Below are 19,027 nucleotides of genomic sequence, written 5' to 3' on the forward strand. Positions count from 1 at the left end.
GTGTTGTGCTTTTCCAAGAGAGCACACCTCTCCTTCCCTCCTGGATATCTTCAGTGCTTAAAACTGTCAGTGAAATCCCTTAAGGAGTCTGAATGGACACTTTGGTTTGGGGTTCCTGCAAAAACCAGCACCTTTCTGAGTTATCCATTCTGGGTAAAAAAAAAAAAAAAAACAGTAACTGAGACCCACAGGTGACACAGGGACCATGTGGAATGGCAGGTGCATAAACCCTACAGAGCACATATATCCTCACTTGAGTGTTTCTTTGTAAATAATGGATATTTTTTCTACACATTCACAAATAGGCCAGTCATTTTTAGCTTTTTATTAGACTATAGTAAAAGGAATTTCTTAGTTAGCATCTTTGTAGCTGGATGACAGAAGAATTATAAGAGTAAACCATGAAAATGCAACTATGATAGAGGTATTTCATGTCCGTTTACATTTGATAATTTTTTGAAGCTGAGCATCAAGGCACATGCCTGTATTCCCATTGACTTGGGGAGGCTGAGGCAGGAAGATCACAAGTTTAAGGCCAACCTTAGCAGCTTAGACCTTGCCTCAAAATTTAAAAAAAAGGATTGGAGACATAGCTCTGTGGTAAACACCCTGGGTTCATTCCCCAGTACCAAAAAAAAAAAAAGTAATAATTATGATTTTTTATTATATAAGTAGTATACATAAGAGAAGCTCTGAGGGACTGGGGTTGTGGCTCAAGTGGTAAAGTACTCACCCAGCACGTGTGAGGCACTGGGTTCGATCCTCAGCACCACATAAAAATAAAGATTTGTATCCACTTAAAACTAAAAAATAAGTATATAAAAAAAAGAGAAGCTCTAAAAAGGAAATATTTATCAAACTCTCAGTAGATGCTAACTCTAAGGCTTTGGAGAAGAAATTCCAATTTTACTTCTGAAATTAAATTTTAATAACAAATATTAATTTAAAATCAAAAATAAAACCAGTCAGAATAATGCCTAAAATTCAGAAGGGGATAAAGGAAAAATCAATTTATCCATAATATCACCATCCAAAAATAAGCATATTGCCTGATGTGGTGGCTCACACCAGTAATTCCAGCAACCCAGGAGGCTGAGGCAGAAGGATCACAACTTCAAGGCCAGCCTCAGCAATTTGGCAAGACCCTGGGCAACTTAGTGAGACTATATCTCAAAACAAAAAAAAATAAAAGGATTGGGGATGTGGCTCAATGGTAAAGCATCCTGGGTTCAATCCCCAGTACCTAACTAAATAAATAAATTAATTGGAAAAAATAAGCATATTTTGATGTGCTTTCTGTAGGTGGGTAGGGGTAGTATGGGTCAGTAGGTAGAAGGACTTTTAAAACAAAGTTATATTCTATTATATATAATTTTGTATCTTTCTTTACATTACAGTATAGCATGAACATTTATCCCACATCATGAAATGTTCTTTTAAAGCATGAGTTTTAACAACTGCCTAATACATTGTATTAGGCATCACTTTATTTAATGGCTCTCCTTTGCTTTTTTTCATCCTTATTTATGCTTAAGGTAAATGTTCATATCTAATTCCAATGGTTATTCCTTTAGGATAGATTTTTAGAAATGATGTTACTCAGTTTTTTTTTTTTTGTTTTGTTTTTTGTTTTTGTTTTTGTTTTGTTTTGTTTTTTTGCTTTTTCACCTTGTTAGTTAATTTGCCTCAAAATAGCAAAAACACTTGTTTTAAAAGTGTTAAATAAGTGCAAAAATTGAGTTAGAAGTTAAGCAATTCTAACCATTGAGTGGTGGAGCTGAGATTTGAGCCTATAGCACTTCCTCAATAAGTAGCAGACTTACCAGGCACTTAGGATAAAATTATTTAAGACACATTCCCAGCCTCCAAACTCACCAAACTGCTTTGGTGTACTAAATCAGTCTGCTCACCTGCCATAATGAAATACCACAGTGGCTTAAACAACAGGAGTTTCCTCACAGTTCTGGAGCCTGAGAAGTCTAAGATCTAAGTTCCAGCTAATTCAGTCTCTTATAAGCTTCCTTCTCCTAGTTTGCAGATGGTCACCTCATTGTCTTAAGACCTCTCATGTGCCCCAGGGGGAGTTAGGAGTAAGCCTGCCAGCTGTCCCTTCTTATAAAGACACTAATCCTTTGGGGGTCAGGGCCCTACTCCCTTAGAAACACTGTCTCCAAATACAGCCACGTTGGGGTTAGGGTCAACATAAGAATTTTGGAAGGATAGAACATTCAGTCCATAGCAGTCTTCCAGTCTCTTATGCTAGAATCTTGTACTTGATGTAGACTCTTGGGCTTTCTCAATTAGTTTTGGGGTCTCTGAGGACTTGATCCCCACATGTTTATCACGTATTACATAAAAGGTCTCTTGGAAGTGAAGTGACTTAAGCTTAAAGGAAAAACAAAATATATTAGAAAACTACATTTCACCCACATTGTATTTTAAGTTTCTCTAATTCACATCAGCCTAGATTGTTTCCTGTTCCTAAAGCAAAAGGTCTTATTTCCAGCAGCTTAGGTCACCTAGGCAGATCAACCCAGTAATTCAGTCATAAAACCCTGGAACTGGAAGTACTCACACCTGTTAACTGAACTGAGCCACCCCACAGGACATCAGTATATTGCCAGGTATGGTGGTGTACACCTGTAATCCCAGCAGCTCAGGAGACTGAGGCAAGGAAGATCACAAGTTTGAGGCCATCCTCAACAACTTAGCAAGTCCCTAAGCAACTGAGACCCTGCCTCAAAATAAAAAATAAAAGGACCGGGGGTGTAGCTTGGTGATAAAATACTTCTGGGTTCAATCCCTTAAAAAAAAAAAAAGTTAGTTTATTATTTTCCAGCTGCCCCAGGATGAAAAGTCAGGTCTGTGAAAAAAATCAGATCCTTGTTTTCTAGTGGTATGAGGATGAAATTTGTTTCAGTAAACATTTCTTAATCAAAAACATAATTCATCTAGTTTGGATGGGATAAATTTATAGGGTAACAATTTAAGTAAAATTGTAAATTCAGGGAGACTGCAGGGCTTTTTGAGTGATTCAAGAAAAGGTGACTTTCTTCCATTAAGGAAAAATAAAGAATATAGATGACTTATCCTGCAGGAGCCACCTGACAGAGGCTGTATGAAAACGCTCAGTATATAATTACTTAATAACATCCTTTTCTCCATTGCTTTATTCATTTCTAAATCATCCTCGATTAGTCTTAGAAAATTGTATTAGTAGATAGTTAAGGAGCCTGGAAGTGTGAATGTAAGTTCTCAACCATTCTTTCCTGCAAGAAAACTGTTAAATGTCATCGAAAAGGAAAACAAACCTGAGGAAGGTCCAAGGAAAGAATGAGAGCTGCTAGCCAGATTGCAGATTTTTTTTCCCTGGTGCCATGGGGAAGTGACCACTTATCACTTTACAACACTGTAATGCCTTAGTCACCTTACCCAGGCAATGGCTCTAGCCCCAGAACAATTTTTATGGAATAAGCATCACCTCCCCCAAGCAAACAAAGATCTGAGTCACCTAACTCCCCCTCTCCAAATAGAAGGCCATGAAATATCTTCACACAGTTGCCATGAGAGGGAATTTCCTGTGTCTGGCACAGGGATGTCCACATCACCTCTCACATACATGAGCTGCTCCTGCTTCCAGAGGAAACAACAGTTCTAGTCAGTATGTTCCAGGTGAAAGTCGTACTTAGAACTGAGCATCTGTGCTGGCTGTTCCTGAACAGCTATTCATAGGAGAAAATGGATTGATTTCCACAGGGGAATAGTTAAGGTAATGAGGTAAATAATTGCCTCCTCTTTGGGGCTTTTACCAGCCAGAAGAGCTCAAAACCACAACTCCCCTTTGTGTGCCTTTCTGCCTGCCTAATGGTGGTTTGCTTGGCAACTGCCAGGAAGGCAGTGTGCTCACTCAGGAGCTGTGTTGAGCCCATCCCTGTGGGTAGGAGCCATAGATAGTGTGTCACTGCCAGAGAAGAGAGAATTTCATGCACTGGGGCTTATTAACCTCTGCAGGAATTTTGGGCCTGTGAGTCATTTGTTATTCTATAATGGAAGGCTTTGGCTGTTTGCCATTTAATTTTTTTTTCAATCCTTTTTGTGGTATCACTCTGTCTTTAACAAAGAATTCTTACTTTCCATTCTTGAGGCACATAGAACCAACTACAAACTGAATCAAATGGGCAGGTACTTAAATTATGAACATAGAAGTATATCTAGAGCCTTCCAGTATGTCTCGTGGTTGAAAATTAGAAGAATGTTGATACTGCACTTCAGTTTATAAGCCATGTACTTAAAAAACAAAATCTCATCTTCCCCCTCTTCATTTCTCTTATTAAAAAAAAATAAATAACTGGTAGGCCTCAAGCTAATATACCCCCTGTTCATCTGGAAACCACTAACAATATTGTTTATTGTAATAATGATGACTCAGAGGAACCTGGGTGGCAGTGCCACTTTGGGTCATAAGGGTCTCTTGTCTCCAAGCACTGCAGTTGACTTGCCTTAACTTCTGTATGTTGTCATTAGAAAAAAAATGTGAATACTTTTAATATTTTACTTAATTTCTAGTTTGCCATAAGTCGTGGCATTTTTTTGCTTTGTGGATTTTTCTGATGTCTCGGCAGAGCAGCAGCTAACAGTTTCCTGTCACACCTTTGACATTTAGGTAAATGGCTGTCTGCTTGACCCTGTGCCTCCTATCCTGATGAGGAAAGGATGCCAGTCACTGCCCAGCAACATGATGGAGACCTCCATTGACGAAGGGTTGGAGACAGAAGGAGAGACTGAGGAGGACCCCAGTCATGCCTTTGAAGCTTTTCAGTCCACGCGCAGTGGGCAGAGACGGCACACTCTGTCAGAAGTGACCAACCAACTGGTCGTGATGCCTGGGGCAGGTATGTTATCAGAGAAGCATCAGGTCAAGTCTTCATGGCACCAGCTCATACTCAAGTCACCACAAAGTAATGAAACCAACCAGTCCCTGGAATATAATCTGTGCTTACTCCTTTGTGGAGCAGTTGCAGCAGGTTGTAGGATTAGGCCTGCTCAGCAGCTGACAAAGATTAAAATGGAATGTTTGTGAGTTGATTCCCCTTACTCGTAGGGGTGCTTCATCGGAGACAGGCTCTTTGGGAGCAACCACTCTTTGGAAGTGACAACCCCTCCCTTGACAGTGTAGATTCTGAGTATGATACGGGATCTGCTCAGAGAGACCTAAACTTTCTTAGGACAACCCTTCCCTTAAGGACATCATGTTAGCCAATCAACCCTCACCCTGCATGACATCTCCTTTCATAAGGTGCAGCTTCTGGAGTGTTTTCCCCCACTAAATTTGAAGATGGTTAAATTGACCTATGAAAGGGTTCTGAAAATATGGGGTTTTCTTGTTTTGTTTTGTTTTTCTTGTTTTGTTTTGAGGGGGTGTTGGGTTGGTTGGTTGGGTTTTTGTTTGTTTGTTTGTTTTTTGCAGTGTTAGAGATTGAACCCCAGAGCCTTACACATGCTAAACAATCACTCTACTACCAAGCTGTATCTCCCCACCCCTGAAAAGGTGTTGCTTGTTTTGGGTTTTCATTTTTTCGTTTGAGACAGGGTCTCACTGTGTTGATCAGGCTGTTCTGAAATTCCTGGGCTCAAGCAATCCTTCTGCCTCAGTCTCCCAAGAAACTGGGACTGCAGGCTTCTGCCACTTGAAAAGATGTTTTGATTGGATAGTGAGAACATTGCTGATGTCAAGACTAAAGCTTATGGCCATGTTGTCTCAGGACAGCAATGATGACACTGAAGATGTTTCATTGTTTGATGCAGAAGAAGAGACAACTAATAGACCAAGAAAATCCAAAATGCGACATCCAGTGGCATCATTTTTCCATTTGTTCTTCCGAGTCGGTGCCATTATAGTCTATCTTCTCTGTGAATTGCTCAGCAGCAGCTTTATTGCCTGTATGGTGATAATTATCTTGTTGTTGTCATGTGACTTTTGGGCAGTGAAGAATGTCACAGGTAGACTGATGGTAGGCCTTCGGTGGTGGAATCATATTGATGAGGATGGAAAGAGTCATTGGGTGTTTGAGTCCAGGAAGGCCTCTCCTCAGAAGAATAAAACTGTTTCAGAAGCTGAATCAAGAATCTTTTGGTTAGGACTAATTGCCTGTCCAATACTGTGGGTGATATGTGCCTTTAGTGCTCTCTTCTCCTTCAGAGTAAAATGGTTGGCAGTGGTTATCATGGGTGTGGTACTACAGGGTGCCAACCTGTATGGTTACATCAGGTGCAAAGTGGGCAGCCAGAAGAATTTAACCAGCATGGCTACCTCGTATCTCGGAAAGCAGTTTTTAAAATAAAACACCAGAAATGAACAGACTTCTTGAATAGAGAGAAAATTATGTTTTCTGTGATATTGAGGAATGGCTGAAGAGATTCTTGATTATAAACTGTTTAGAGCTCAGTCCAGTTGCAAAGAGGAGCATTGGTTTTTTTTTGTTGTTTTGTTTTGTTTTGTTTTCACTTACAAAGTTACTATGAAAACTGTTTTCTTTTTTTAAACAAAGTTTTTATTTTTATTTTTTCTAGTAGTTGAGGCTGGGAAGTATGATATCATTAAGAACATTGTCAGAATTTATTTTATGGTGTACATATGTATGCATATAGTAAAGTATCCATATATCCCAAATTAATGTGTTAGTTTACATATGTTACAGAGATATTTGCATTTTGAGCCATAGAAAATAGAATGTTCTTAGTCAAAGGTATGTGTGTTTACATACTATTTCTGTAGGTTATTTTCAGAAATAAGTTGATTCCATGATTAAGAGTAAACACTTGGCTTGTGTATGAGTTAAAATTAGAAAAAAATTGTTAATTTTAAATATATACTTCATGTTGAAATTGCTTACCTTAGACATGCACAAGTGAAAACCAAATTCAGGCTGGTAGTGTTAACTAGTTTCTAAAATTTATTTTTTTACTTAAGGCCTAAATAATAAAAGGAATCTTTATAGTTTATGTTTAAGGGATACCCAAGGGATTGCTGCTGTTCTATTTATTTCGTGGAAAGGATAGTCAGATTTTATTTTGGAACTTCCTGGAAACTCTTCAGTGGTCTCTGGACTAATAAAATCCTTTAGTACTAAATTAATATTGTTCTTATGTCATAGTAAGAATAATAATTTAAATACTTGGCATAATAAATGCCTAAAGACATTATATGAATCTATTTTTCTTGCTATAATAGGGATATTGTAAACCATACATTTGTATTAATAATATTTCTTAAACAAGGCAATATATTTAACTGTAAACTAAACCAATCTACAAATTATTGTAGGCAGTTGTAAATTTTGTTGTAGGTACTAGAAACTTTGTTGGAGTCTTTTAATCGGCAGATTATGTTGTGAATGTATTTGTACATTGTTAAAATATTTTTAAAGATGTTTTGTTTTAGTTGAATAAATGTGTGTTGGAGTGATAGCTTGGAAGGTGCACAACTTTATATTTGTATAAAACTATTGTTTACAAAGCAAAAAAAAAAAAAAAAAGACTAAAGCTTATTATCCTTTTATTCTAAGTTCAAAATGCTATTGCTGTTCTATCTGTTCTGTTTTGTTTTTTCTCTTAAAGGTAAAATTTTCTCCATGAGTGACAACCCCTCCCTTGATAGTGTGGACTCTGAGTATGATATGGGGTCTGCTCAGAGAGACCTGAATTTTCTGGAGGACAACCCTTCCCTTAAGGACATCATGTTAGCCAATCAACCGTCACCCCGCATGACATCTCCTTTCATAAGCCTGAGGCCTACCAACCCAGCCATGCAGGCTCTGAGTTCCCAGAAACGAGAGGCCCACAACAGATCACCAGTGAGCTTCAGAGAGGGCCGCAGGGCATCTGATACCTCCCTCACCCAAGGTGAATGCTTCTTCTAGCTTTTCAAACTCTTACATTGTAGCAGTTGAGGGACATTTGTTGCTGTGTTAGTTGAACCTGTGATCACTGAAAGACCTTGTATTTTACTTAAACTGTTTGGTCTTTGTGCTTTCTTTCAGGAATTGTAGCATTTAGACAACATCTTCAGAATCTGGCTAGAACCAAAGGAATTCTGGAGTTGAACAAAGTGCAGTTGCTTTATGAACAGATGGGACCAGAGGCAGACCCTAATTTGACATCAGCTGCCCCTCAGCTCCAAGACCTCGACAGCAGTTGCCCTCAGGTGGGTAATCTAGGCCCTTCCCACCATGACTCTGAGTGAAGATGCATGGGTTTTAGTTAAAGGACTTCCAGTTCTAGACAAGGACATTCTTTTGGAAAGAGTATAGCCCGAAAGCTTTCCTTGCTTCTGTTGCTGATAGCTTAGACCAAGCCACACCACTGCCAGGTGTCAGCCCCAGATGGAGGCCTAGACATGCTCTAGCTAGGTTTGGTTCACAGGACAGATTGTATGTGGGTGACTCTTACAGCCCTTGAACTCCCTCACCCCCATGCATACACAAAAATGAAGAGTAATAAACATTACCCAAATATGAAGCTTTTTGCCACTATTTTTGATGTGAAATCACTTTATTAAGGCCAGGCACAGTGGTGCACGCCTGTAATCCCAGCAGCTCAGGAGGCTGAGGCAGGTGGATCGAAAGTTCAAAGTCAGCCTCAGCAACTTAGTGAGGCCCTAAGCAACTCAGAGATTCCCTGTCTTTAAATAAAACACATAAAAGGGCTGATAATGTGGCTCAGTAGTTGAGTGCCCCCGAGTTCAATCCCCAGTACCAAAATTAAAAAAAAAACAGAAAATCAGTTTATTAAATATAACAAGTGGACCATTCATACTAAAAATACAATAAATACTGTTTTTTTATACTGTATGCTTTATTTTGAGCCTCTTTTTAGTACACTAAGAATCTTTGTAGGTGATGATGGCCTCCTGATGACACCAGGAGCTTTTGCTGTGATCCTGATTAGGTAGTTGTTGACAACAGTTAATACATGTATGAGTTCTCTGCAAAGTAATTAACTTCAACCTACTAATTAGGGAAAAGATTGGAGTGTTATATCAGAGAGTTGAGATTCCTCTTGGTCATTTGAAAAGGTACTTAAACTAAAAATTAAAACTTTTTCCCACATGGAAAGTTGAAAATTGTTTTCACTCCCCTGCTCCTCAGGAGGAAGTTTCCCAGCAGCAGGAAAGTGTCTCCACTCTGCCTACCAGTGTGCATCCTCAACTTTCCCAGCGGCAGAGTCTAGAAACCCAGTACCTACAGCATAGACTCCAGGTGGGATCCTTCTCCTTGTTCACCCAGCTCACTTTGTCCATTCAAAATCTGCCTTTCTGCACAGCCTTATGCTGTGTCAGTAGTAGGAAAGGACTGGTCTTCAGGCCTTTCAAAGGATATGACAAGGAGTGGTAGGAAAGGGAGACCTGACTTCTTCGTTTCTAATTCTATACTTCTATACTGATAAAGAAAATGAAAATCTGGAAGTCTGCAAAATGTTAATATGTCTGTCTGCACTAGGATATGAAGATTCTAAGAAATAATGCATTAAGAATGAAACATTCATTCAGTAAGTGCTGGTCCTTTACTATCAAGATTTATGGCTACTTTTCTCGTTGTTTTGAATCACCATGAACCTCATTATCCTAGAGGACTTTCAGAAGTGGAAAAAAATTAGATCAGAACTGAGTCACCCCAGCCTGCTCACCAGTGCCCTTCCAGGGTCTCAGTGAGCGCATGTCAGTCCCTTCGTCCTGTGTAGAATCTGGAGGTTGCCCTTGGATTCACCCTTGAAACAGAAGCATGGTGAGATGACTGCCTCCTGGGTGACAGCACATGATCATGCTTGTATTGTTTTTGTGCTTCCAGAAGCCTAGCCTTCTGTCAAAGGCGCAGAATACCTGTCAGCTTTATTGTAAAGAACCACCACGGAGCCTTGAGCAGCAGCTGCAAGAACACAGGTAAGATGGGGTATTTGGCCAGTGAAGTCGCTGAGTTTTGTGGAAGCCCTAAGAATGCTGTGTATTTTCCCTTCCCATTCATGTTTGCCTCTGCTAGAAACATAGGTTTTGCTGCATGTCCCATGGCCTTTTCAAGCACAATTGCTAATGAGGCTATTTCAGCATCTGTGAAGTATGGGCCTGTCTGGCAATACCAGCCCCAAAATGTGCTTTGTTTTCCTTTTCTTCTAATACTTCCATTTTGGAATATGAATAACCCTCAGATTTTAGGACCAGTGGCCTGAAGCAGTTTGAGTGAGTTAGACTGCAGGAAAGCCTCCTCTCTTGCCATTGCTCATGCCACCCAGAGGCCTCACTAGTAGAAACAGCTTGACCAAGGCTTACCCTAAACTATAGGCAACCCATAGAGGCCAAGATGTGATCTCTCTTTCATACAATCCAGATGAAAAAGCAGTCTCTCACTTCATAGAGAGAGAAACAGTGTCTTGCAGGATAAGCATTTGTGCTCACTTAACTCCAAGGGGACAGTGAAAATTAGGGGGCAAAAAGTGAAATTAGGTTTTAGAAGCACAACACAGTGGGCTCCTACTTGCAGTTTGTTTTCCTTACATGGGAAAGAAAGAAATGGGGACCTGAAGCTAATTCTTGGTATTGGATTTTCATTAAGATCACCATCACCTGAGAAGATCTAAAAACGCTCTCCTTTGGTATTACCAATTTAGGCTCCAACAGAAGCGACTCTTTCTCCAGAAGCAGTCTCAGCTCCAGGCGTATTTTAATCAGATGCAGATAGCAGAGAGCTCCTACCCTCAGCCAAGTCAGCAGCTGCCCCTTCCCCACCAGGAGACTCCACCGCCAACCCAACAGCCCCCACCCTTCAGCCTGACCCAGCCCCTGAGCCCTGTCCTGGAGCCTTCTTCTGAGCAAATACAATACAGCCCTTTCCTCAGCCAGTACCAGGAGATGCAGCTGCAGCCTCTGCCCTCCACGCCTGGCCCCCGGGCTCCTCCTCCATTGCCCACACAGCTGCAACAGCAGCAGCCACCGCCTCCGCCACCTCCTCCACCACCACAACAGCCTGGAGCTGCTCCAGCCCCCTTGCAGTTCTCCTATCAGACTTGTGAGCTATCAAGTGCCACTTCCTCTGCGCCAGACTATCCCACTTCCTGTCAGTATCCCGTGGATGGAGACCAGCAGAGTGGCCTCACAGGTCCGGACTGTCCCAGGAGCTCAGGACTGCAAGAGGCGCCCTCCAGCTATGACCCGCTAGCCCTCTCTGAGTTACCTGGACTCTTTGATTGTGAAATGCTAGATGCGGTGGATCCACAACACAATGGGTATGTCCTGGTGAATTAATCTCAGCACAGGAAGTGAGGTGGATCTAGTAAAGGCAGACTGTGTATTTTTATTTTTATTCCAGCCTTTTAAATTTAAAGCTTATTTTCTTGTCCTCTTCCTAATGGGGAAAAATCAAGTCGCCCAACTGGAATCAGAGGACTTGGCTGGGATGGATGTGCTTCCTCCTGGCTCTGTCCCACCACAAAGTTTTCTGTGGGCAAATGCTGGAACATAGTTGCAGGCTAAAGCTCATGTCCTTAGGTGAAGTGAAGCCAGCACTTGAGGGAGGCACCAACAAATGTTTTTTATAAGACAACAACATTCAGACCTGGGTTTTATGCAAAATTATACCAGTTCATTATTGAGGGAAACCTTGGTGAAAGCAGGAACAATGTGTGCTGTTGCGTAGGAATGCGTGTGCGTGCACGTGTGTATAGGGCAAAACAAAAATACAATATATTTTTCACTGAAGTCAAGCAACAGCATTGCTTCAAGGCAAATCAAGAATACATAATGGAATTTGATGCACAGGAGTAAAGTTGTACTTTGTCATTGAATCCTAAGTTCTCAGCTGCTGATGCAGGTTGTTCCCAAGACTTGAAAAGCAGTGGAGCATGAGCTGTTTCAGGGCCCACTAAGTAACAGCTGGTACTGACCCCTGACACCTGCAGTCGTCTCCACCTGGGAGAAGGCGACACACCTCTTCAGAAGGTGCCACTAGGTTACCATGTGTCAGAATATACTCAGGGCTCCAAAGATGTCACCCATAGAACCAACAGGAGACCCACCACAGTGGAGGCTGGGGGCAAGAAACTGGAGAAAGTATCAGGAGCACCAGCCCTGGGCCAGGAGACAGGCTCTTTCTGCACGGTCTCTTGAGGAGACTTCAGGCTGGGGCATTTGGTCTCCAGAGGACCTCTCAGGTCTTCTACAGTGTAGTAACTCCTTTGACTTTACACTCTATGTTGCTAGTAGTTTATTGAGCTTTGTATATTTCGACAGTTTCATATAGGGCTTAGAAATTTTAAGGACACAAAAAAATGAACTTTTATGTCCCATGTGAAGTGGTAGTGCTGTGCCTTTTCCCCACCATGCTTTAATTCTTTCTTTTCTATAGAAATCAAGTTTTCCATTAATGTCAATGCTAAATCCAAAGTCACTTCAGTTTATTTTCCACCATGTGGGAATCTGCATTCTTAATTTCCTTAAAGTTTTGACTTGTAATGCAATGTTCAAAAGTATTACAGCAATACTCAAAACAACACAAATGTGTTAACCATTTAAGCAGATCATCTGCCAAACATGTTATATTACTAGAAAAATTGAACCCTTACAATCATTCATCACAATAAGTGAAAAATAGATGCTACATTAGTTAACTGTATACCTAGAAGTAATGAGTAATCTGTCAATTTAGACAGTGACCTCCAGGTGTTACAAATTCAGTATTATTTACAAAAACCATAATTTCTGTCCTTTAGAGTGGCTTGTCCTATCAGCAGATGAAAGCGTTAAGCACAAAGCGTCTTCCTTAAAGCACAAAGAGAGACGCCACACTGACGCTGCATCTAGAAACACCTTTAAGTTGCCTTTCCTCTTTGTAGTAAGTGTCCAGGCAGGGAAAGGAAGCATGCAAGTGGAGGAGATTGTTCTGGACCCAGCCCAGCCCCTGCCAGTGCTGGTGAATTTAGCAGTCCTTGAAAGTGGCCAGGGACTGGTAGGCATAGGGGCTCCCCATTGATGCCAGGCTGCTTCACAAAGGAACTCTGCTTGGATTGGGACTCTGGGTATCAACAGGAAAGTGGGAGGGGGGAGACTTGTCATTTTTGTGATTTAATAACACAATGAAAATCCAGGAAGAGTGAATTATGCTCCTTTTATGGGTTGTTTATTCCTGCTTGTGCTTAATATGGATTTCTTGAGATAGAAAATATTATTTCTTTTCATCATTTCATGAAGATCTATTTTAAGTCTTTGCAAAATAAGTCAATTACTGGGGCTGGAATAGCTCAGTGGTATAGAGTGTTTACCCAGCATGCACAAGGTCCTGGGTTCAATCCCCAGCACCACAAAAATAAAAAAATATTAGACAACAATAATTTTTAAAAAGCCAGTTATTAAACAGGGATTGATTTGTTTAGACTGAAGGAGGATGTTTTCCTCAAAATACTACAGAAGTGTTTTGATGTCATCGAAATTAAAATGCCTCCCAGCATCTTAATGAAACTGGGGGCCACTCATTTCAGGACTGCAGGAATGGCACAATTACAGCTTGGCATAGACTCCTGTCCCCAAACAGGGCTGTGAGCCGCTTAGCCCAAGAGACCTAGGAGCTATGTCAGGACAGTTACATGACAACATGAGGGACTGCGCCGGAGAGGCTGTTGGAAGGTTACAGGACCAAAAGATAAGTGGGGAAGCACCAGCAGTGGCCAGGCCTGTTAGGCACTTACAGGGCGATGATATGGACAAGTCACCTGTGAAGAGCACAACCCTCCTGCTGGAACCTCTGTTGTAAGCGTCTGTTTGCCTCTGTCACTGATTCCCAGCAGAAATCAATAAATTCCACAGCCCATGTATTTCCTGAAATGTAGTGGTAAGCAGAGACTGTTTCTGTTGACCTGTTAGGTGTTTGCTATCTGTCGCCTGAATGGCTCTGTTCCTTAACTAGTGACCTGTGGAAGCTTCTGCGAGTTTTCCCTTCACAAATACTACAGTAACACTAAGAAGGCTTAGGACCACTCCTGAAGTACTGACTTGCTTGCCGGTCTGTCTCACATCAGCAGTGTGTACACTACTGTGTAATAATCATTATTAGCTTTATTAGCTTGTAAACCAGACTTCTCTGAAGAGACTTTGGTAAGATGAACATGAGGTAAAAATTTCATTCAGCAAAAAGTGCAATACGTGTGGTACTTTTTTATTTTTTGTTTATGATCTCTTTAATCCAGGGGTATTAGTCTCTGCTTTGAGGAAAATGCACTAGTTCAGCAGTTTCCAGTTGGGCGAATGTGTCTCTAGTATTTACATGCAACTGACATGCTGGTCCCTGTAAGGCAAATAGAGCATGTTAATATAAGAGAAAGAGGAGGGGGAAAACACTTAAAATTCCTCAGGAGCTCCACTGACCAGCCCCAGCTCCACCACCACCACCTCTACTCTGGCCTATACTGCCCTCCTACTACCTTGGGATCAGGAAAGGGGACAACAGAGAAACACCAGGAGGACTAGAGATGAAACTGAATTACTGTTGAAGTGACAGGAGCAAAACCCCTTCCTGTCAGACTTTTGTCCCCTAGGAAAGAAAAAAATCCTTCCTCAGAAATCAAGAATTCCCAAGTGTTTAAATCATGTCCTGGTGTTGGGGAGGCAGGACTGAAGTCAGCCCTTGCCTTTTGTGCTTTGTTCTGACTCGAGTGATGGGGGCTCTGCACTGTTACGGGGAGCCCCTATGGAGTAATGCCCTCCACCCTGCCCTGACCTCTTCCTCCTCCCCCCTTGCACTGGGTGTTGTTCTACCTAAGGCAGGGAACTCATGAAGACCTCTGCCTAGTTGTTAGAATTGGGAAGGAGAACATGTTCGCAGCTGGAGAGTGATTAGATGATAAGCCAGAAGCTACGGCAAGGTGAAAAATAGCAGCTTCCAGTGGCAGTTGGCCAGTTGGTCAAGCTGTTCCCATGCCCACACACATGCCAGGTATGAGAGCATGAGAACAGCCTTTGATTAGGAGTGGACTGCTCAGCACCCAGGACACAGTAGGTGCTGCCTCCTTTGCGGGGTTCTCCAACCTCTGGGCAAGCCCCAGTTTCTGAAGTGTATTGGGATCAGCTTTTTCTGTTCTGGATTACACTTAAAAACCTATATAAGCTCCCTATATTGGTTTAAAGAAAATTAATTTTTAGGTAACATTTTCACATTCCTCCCCCTTTAGAGACAATACATAGTGTCACTTGACAACATTGGTCCCAGTGAGCAGCTGCGGAATCCCTGTGCCGGGACTGACCTTTGCTGCATTTGTACCCCACACTGGGCTGCCTCTACTGCCTCCTCGGAAGCCACCCAAGCCGCTCGGTCTCTTTGTGCCTAGACATCAAAGGTAAAAACTGGAGAACAGGTAGTAAGTTGGAGTCATGTACAGGCAGGGATATTTGATCATTTTGTTGCTTCTGGAAAATTTTTTTACAGAACTTATTATCTTCAGAGTGAATTTGTGGAAGACAAAAGCAGTATCACCTATCTGCCTCTGTTTTTAAACTGGACAAAACATTTTAAAAAGTATATTATTTATATATATATATATATATATATATATATATATATATATATACACATCCCTTAAGCTTCTATAGTCTGTCCTCCCCGGCCTGTGACACAGGCAAATGACTTTGAGACTCCAGAGCTTTTTTTGTCTGCCCTCAAAGGTGGCTGGGTGGACAAGGCAGTGGCCTTCCAGGGCCCCTTTGGCCCTAGAGTCTCTGGTCTTCAATACCCTCTCACATATTTGTTCTACTGGGTTTTTTCCAATTAAGTAAACCTGGCTGACTTCTAACAGACTCCCAGCCATCCTAGTTGCACCACCATCTTATGTTCACATATTATCTGGGTGGATTTCAACACATTTGGCAGATGGGACATATACTGTTGCATATATTGAGACAGGGAGCAGCACTGCTGCCCAGGGACAATCAGTGATAGTTTTGATGATCCCTCCCCAAATATTCAGTTTGCCTGTCCAAAAGGAGCACTCACTTCTATTTTTAACTTACCAAGCATTTTCAAGTCATCTCTTATAATCCTCACAACAATTCTATGAAATTGGTTGGGGAGGTACTGTCCCAGCTGAGGAAACCAAAGCTCTCTGAGTGTGTACGTGACTTATCTGAGGTCACAGAACTCTAGTTAAAAGTGGAGGAGCCAGTACATGCACTTGCTTCTCGAAGGCTTCTCTTTCCCCTCAGTAGTACCTGATTATTTTTATAAGCAAACAGCTATATAAACCCATTGTGGCCAAGCACCGGGTGAACGTAACATTGTCCCCACAGCTGCACTCTCCACTGGGCAGCTGCCTGGCTTTGGGAGAGAGGTGCCCTTCAGCAGCTGTCCAGGTGCCCTGCATTGGTCCAGGCTGAGGTAGACAAAACCCACAAACTGACCATCCCCTCAGTGCCCATTAAACTACAGAATTTTAGGGTCACATCAAAGACCCTACCTTTTCCAAGTTACACACACACAGTGATTCCCTGTGGAAGTATATGATGGAAGGACACACCCTTGATTGCCAAGGGGCCAAGTTGCAGGGCATCAGCCCACCACTGCTGCAGGTCACTCATTCAAGCCCAGGGAAGGGGGCTACTCAAGAGAAGAATCACAAACTCACTGTTACCTGAAGAAGGGCGTAAGGTTCTTTACCGTGAAATCTAGTCAATTTGTGCTTATTAGACACTTTTAGGATTAAAAAACAGTAACATGCTTTGAATGAATACTTTGACTTTTCAGAGCCAAAGAGGGTGGGTAACAGGGAGCTTTAAAAATAGAATTACAAAACAACATCCTGGAAAAATATGACCCCAGATGGAAAAATGTTACATTAGCAAATACAGATAGCTGGGACTTGCCGCTGGCTGGGTGATGCCTCTCTTTCAAGATTTGCTCAGACAAGAGAATTCAAGTGGTACCTTCCCTCTACTGAGGGTGAAAGAAATCTGCCTTCACCAAAATCTCTGAAGGGGAAAGAAGCAGAGAGAAAACAGAGGTTGGCTTCTCTTTAGGGACTGCAATTTAAGAAATAAAAGTAATAGAAGTATTTGCACTTTCTAGAAAGGGCAAGATTATTTGCTTATTTCTGAAGGGAGAAGGGTGGTCTTGATGGATGTGTGGTCTGTGAAAGAATTACTTTTGATAAAGTTAATTGTAGTTATTTTTTCCGTGTGCTGTTTTTTAATTACTAAGAAAATTTGGTGAGTTCAATAGCTTTGGTATTTTGAGTGCAAATCATAATAGCTCCAATGTGAAAAAAAAATCAAAGTGTAACATGTCAATGTTAGAAAATTGCCTAAAATGCAGTTTAATAAATGATCTTTGTACCAAACGGTAATTTAAATGGGGTAATTTTCTGCAAGGAAAATGTACTGTTTTTATGTTTCCAACCCTCTTGAATTAAAATAAAAACAACTTGTTTTCTAAGAGCCTGGCTGATATGAATGTGAGACTAATGAGATTGGTCTCTACCTCATGGGGCCTTGGATGGAATTTTAAAAGTGTGTGGAAGGTGGTTGTGTTCTCTAAGTTCTGGTGCTCATTTCAGGCTTCAGAAAAGGACAGTGGATAATATGTTCTCATTGACGTCAGCAGGGTAAATAATACCTTGCTCTGAATCGCCTGAGTACACGTTCGCCACTGTGGATCGCTGACGGAAGCGCTGCTAACCGCAGCCTGCACACAGACAGGGCCCCGCTGGGCCTAATTAATGCTCCTTGATTTAGAGTCTCAGGACAAAGCCCATCAACCCAGGTAGTCTGGGCCAGTGCCTTCTGCTGCAGTAGGAGGAGGGAGTCAGGCACATGGGGATGTTGTCCCGGGCTGTCCAGCTCCTCCAGAACAGACAAGGCTGCAAAGCCAGTGGTGGGACAGAGGGGGGAGGTGCTCCAAGCTGCCAGGAAAGTCAGCAAGACACTGCTATTGAGTCACAATGTCACTTCTGCTCTGAAGTCTGCCAAAGGCCCACACTGCCAATTCACACACACCATGGACTCCTCAGTCCACTATCCTTTGAGACCCAACTGTGCCCTCAGGGTGCTAGAGAATCCATTTGTCAAGCTCTTCTCATGAGTTCTGGACTTTGTGTGGTGCCAGACCCTGAGTGAAAGGGCAGGATTAAACCCTGCTTTCTGGCAGCAAGTTCAACTGGAGATTTGGTTTCACTCAAGCTGTCCCAAAAGCCCATGTTATATAGAACCAAGGGAGTTCCCAAACAAGAATTGTCACTGGCTGGCTGCAGTATTGGACACAGAGGGTTGCAGCAGGCAGAGGCTGCACAGCACAGGGCTGAAGGAGCCAAGTCCCCTCCTTGGGTTGCAAGGCCTAGCACTGCTCTCAGGCACTCATTTCCTGTCTTCAAAATGGCTCTTACCCCTTGGTTACTGGAGAAATCAGTTTCACTGTTTCTTTTTGTTTCTTTTTTTTTTTTTTAAGGAAAGCACTAAGTTTTAGTAACTGTGTTTTGCAAACTTTCCCCTTTTCACCAAATTTCTCCATCATTTTTAATGTGTTGCCAAAAGCAACCCCAGTGCCCTAGGGTATAGGCAATAACAGACTTGCCAGCAGACACTGGCCAGAGACGCTCAGCAGCCAGTCAGGTCCCCACACCCCACACTTTTCCAACCATCCTTCACTTCGGTGGCCTTTGTGAGGTGAAGGCTTCATGCAGCAGAGAAGAAGAGTGGACCAGCTCAGCTCCAGCTCTGGGGCCTCTGCCTGGATGAGCTTATGTACAGAAGAGGCTGGCAGTGCCCACACCTCCAAAGTCCTCTGTCACCACACAGCTAGGAGTGAACAGACCCAAGGTTCTATTCTTGGCTAATTGCTCCTTTCTGCCTAATTCTTGAATTGAAGCATCATAGATCCTATTAACATGCTGAGAAATCTTTGGACTCTCTTCCCAGAAAGACACCTTCATAGACATATACTAGAGATTTACACAATTTCCAGGGAGGAGCTGGTTCCTGAATCCCACCCATGAACCAATGTTAAGA

The 19,027-nt window shown here is 42.0% G+C and overlaps 2 protein-coding genes and 1 pseudogene across 8 annotated transcripts in view; 2 read left to right on the forward strand and 1 right to left on the reverse strand.

Annotated features, from left to right (window-relative positions):
- The window catches only part of Sik2 (salt inducible kinase 2), a 121,791-nt gene extending 104,330 nt beyond the window's left edge, over nt 1-17,461 (forward strand). For 2 of the 4 annotated variants that reach the window (XM_027930719.2, XM_071616689.1), the window contains 6 exons: nt 4,664-4,892; nt 7,618-7,902; nt 8,040-8,203; nt 9,147-9,257; nt 9,846-9,937; nt 10,660-17,461. In XM_027930719.2, coding sequence (XP_027786520.1) covers nt 4,664-4,892; nt 7,618-7,902; nt 8,040-8,203; nt 9,147-9,257; nt 9,846-9,937; nt 10,660-11,293 — 1,515 coding nt within the window. In that variant the 3' untranslated portion in view covers nt 11,294-17,461. The remainder of the gene's footprint in view (nt 1-4,663; nt 4,893-7,617; nt 7,903-8,039; nt 8,204-9,146; nt 9,258-9,845; nt 9,938-10,659) is intronic. The other 2 variants (XM_027930720.2, XM_071616690.1) reach the window with 2 other exon arrangements.
- LOC114088960 (Golgi apparatus membrane protein TVP23 homolog B pseudogene) lies at nt 4,900-7,610 on the forward strand (annotated as a pseudogene).
- The window catches only part of Ppp2r1b (protein phosphatase 2 scaffold subunit Abeta), a 33,806-nt gene continuing 28,953 nt past the window's right edge, over nt 14,175-19,027 (reverse strand). For 3 of the 4 annotated variants that reach the window (XM_071616693.1, XM_071616694.1, XM_071616691.1), the window contains one exon: nt 14,175-15,379. In XM_071616693.1, coding sequence (XP_071472794.1) covers nt 15,314-15,379 — 66 coding nt within the window. In that variant the 3' untranslated portion in view covers nt 14,175-15,313. The remainder of the gene's footprint in view (nt 15,380-19,027) is intronic. The other variant, XM_071616692.1, reaches the window with a different exon arrangement.

The sequence above is a fragment of the Marmota flaviventris genome, chromosome 9 (genome assembly GCF_047511675.1).
Source record: "Marmota flaviventris isolate mMarFla1 chromosome 9, mMarFla1.hap1, whole genome shotgun sequence".
Taxonomy (NCBI): Eukaryota; Metazoa; Chordata; class Mammalia; order Rodentia; family Sciuridae; genus Marmota; species Marmota flaviventris.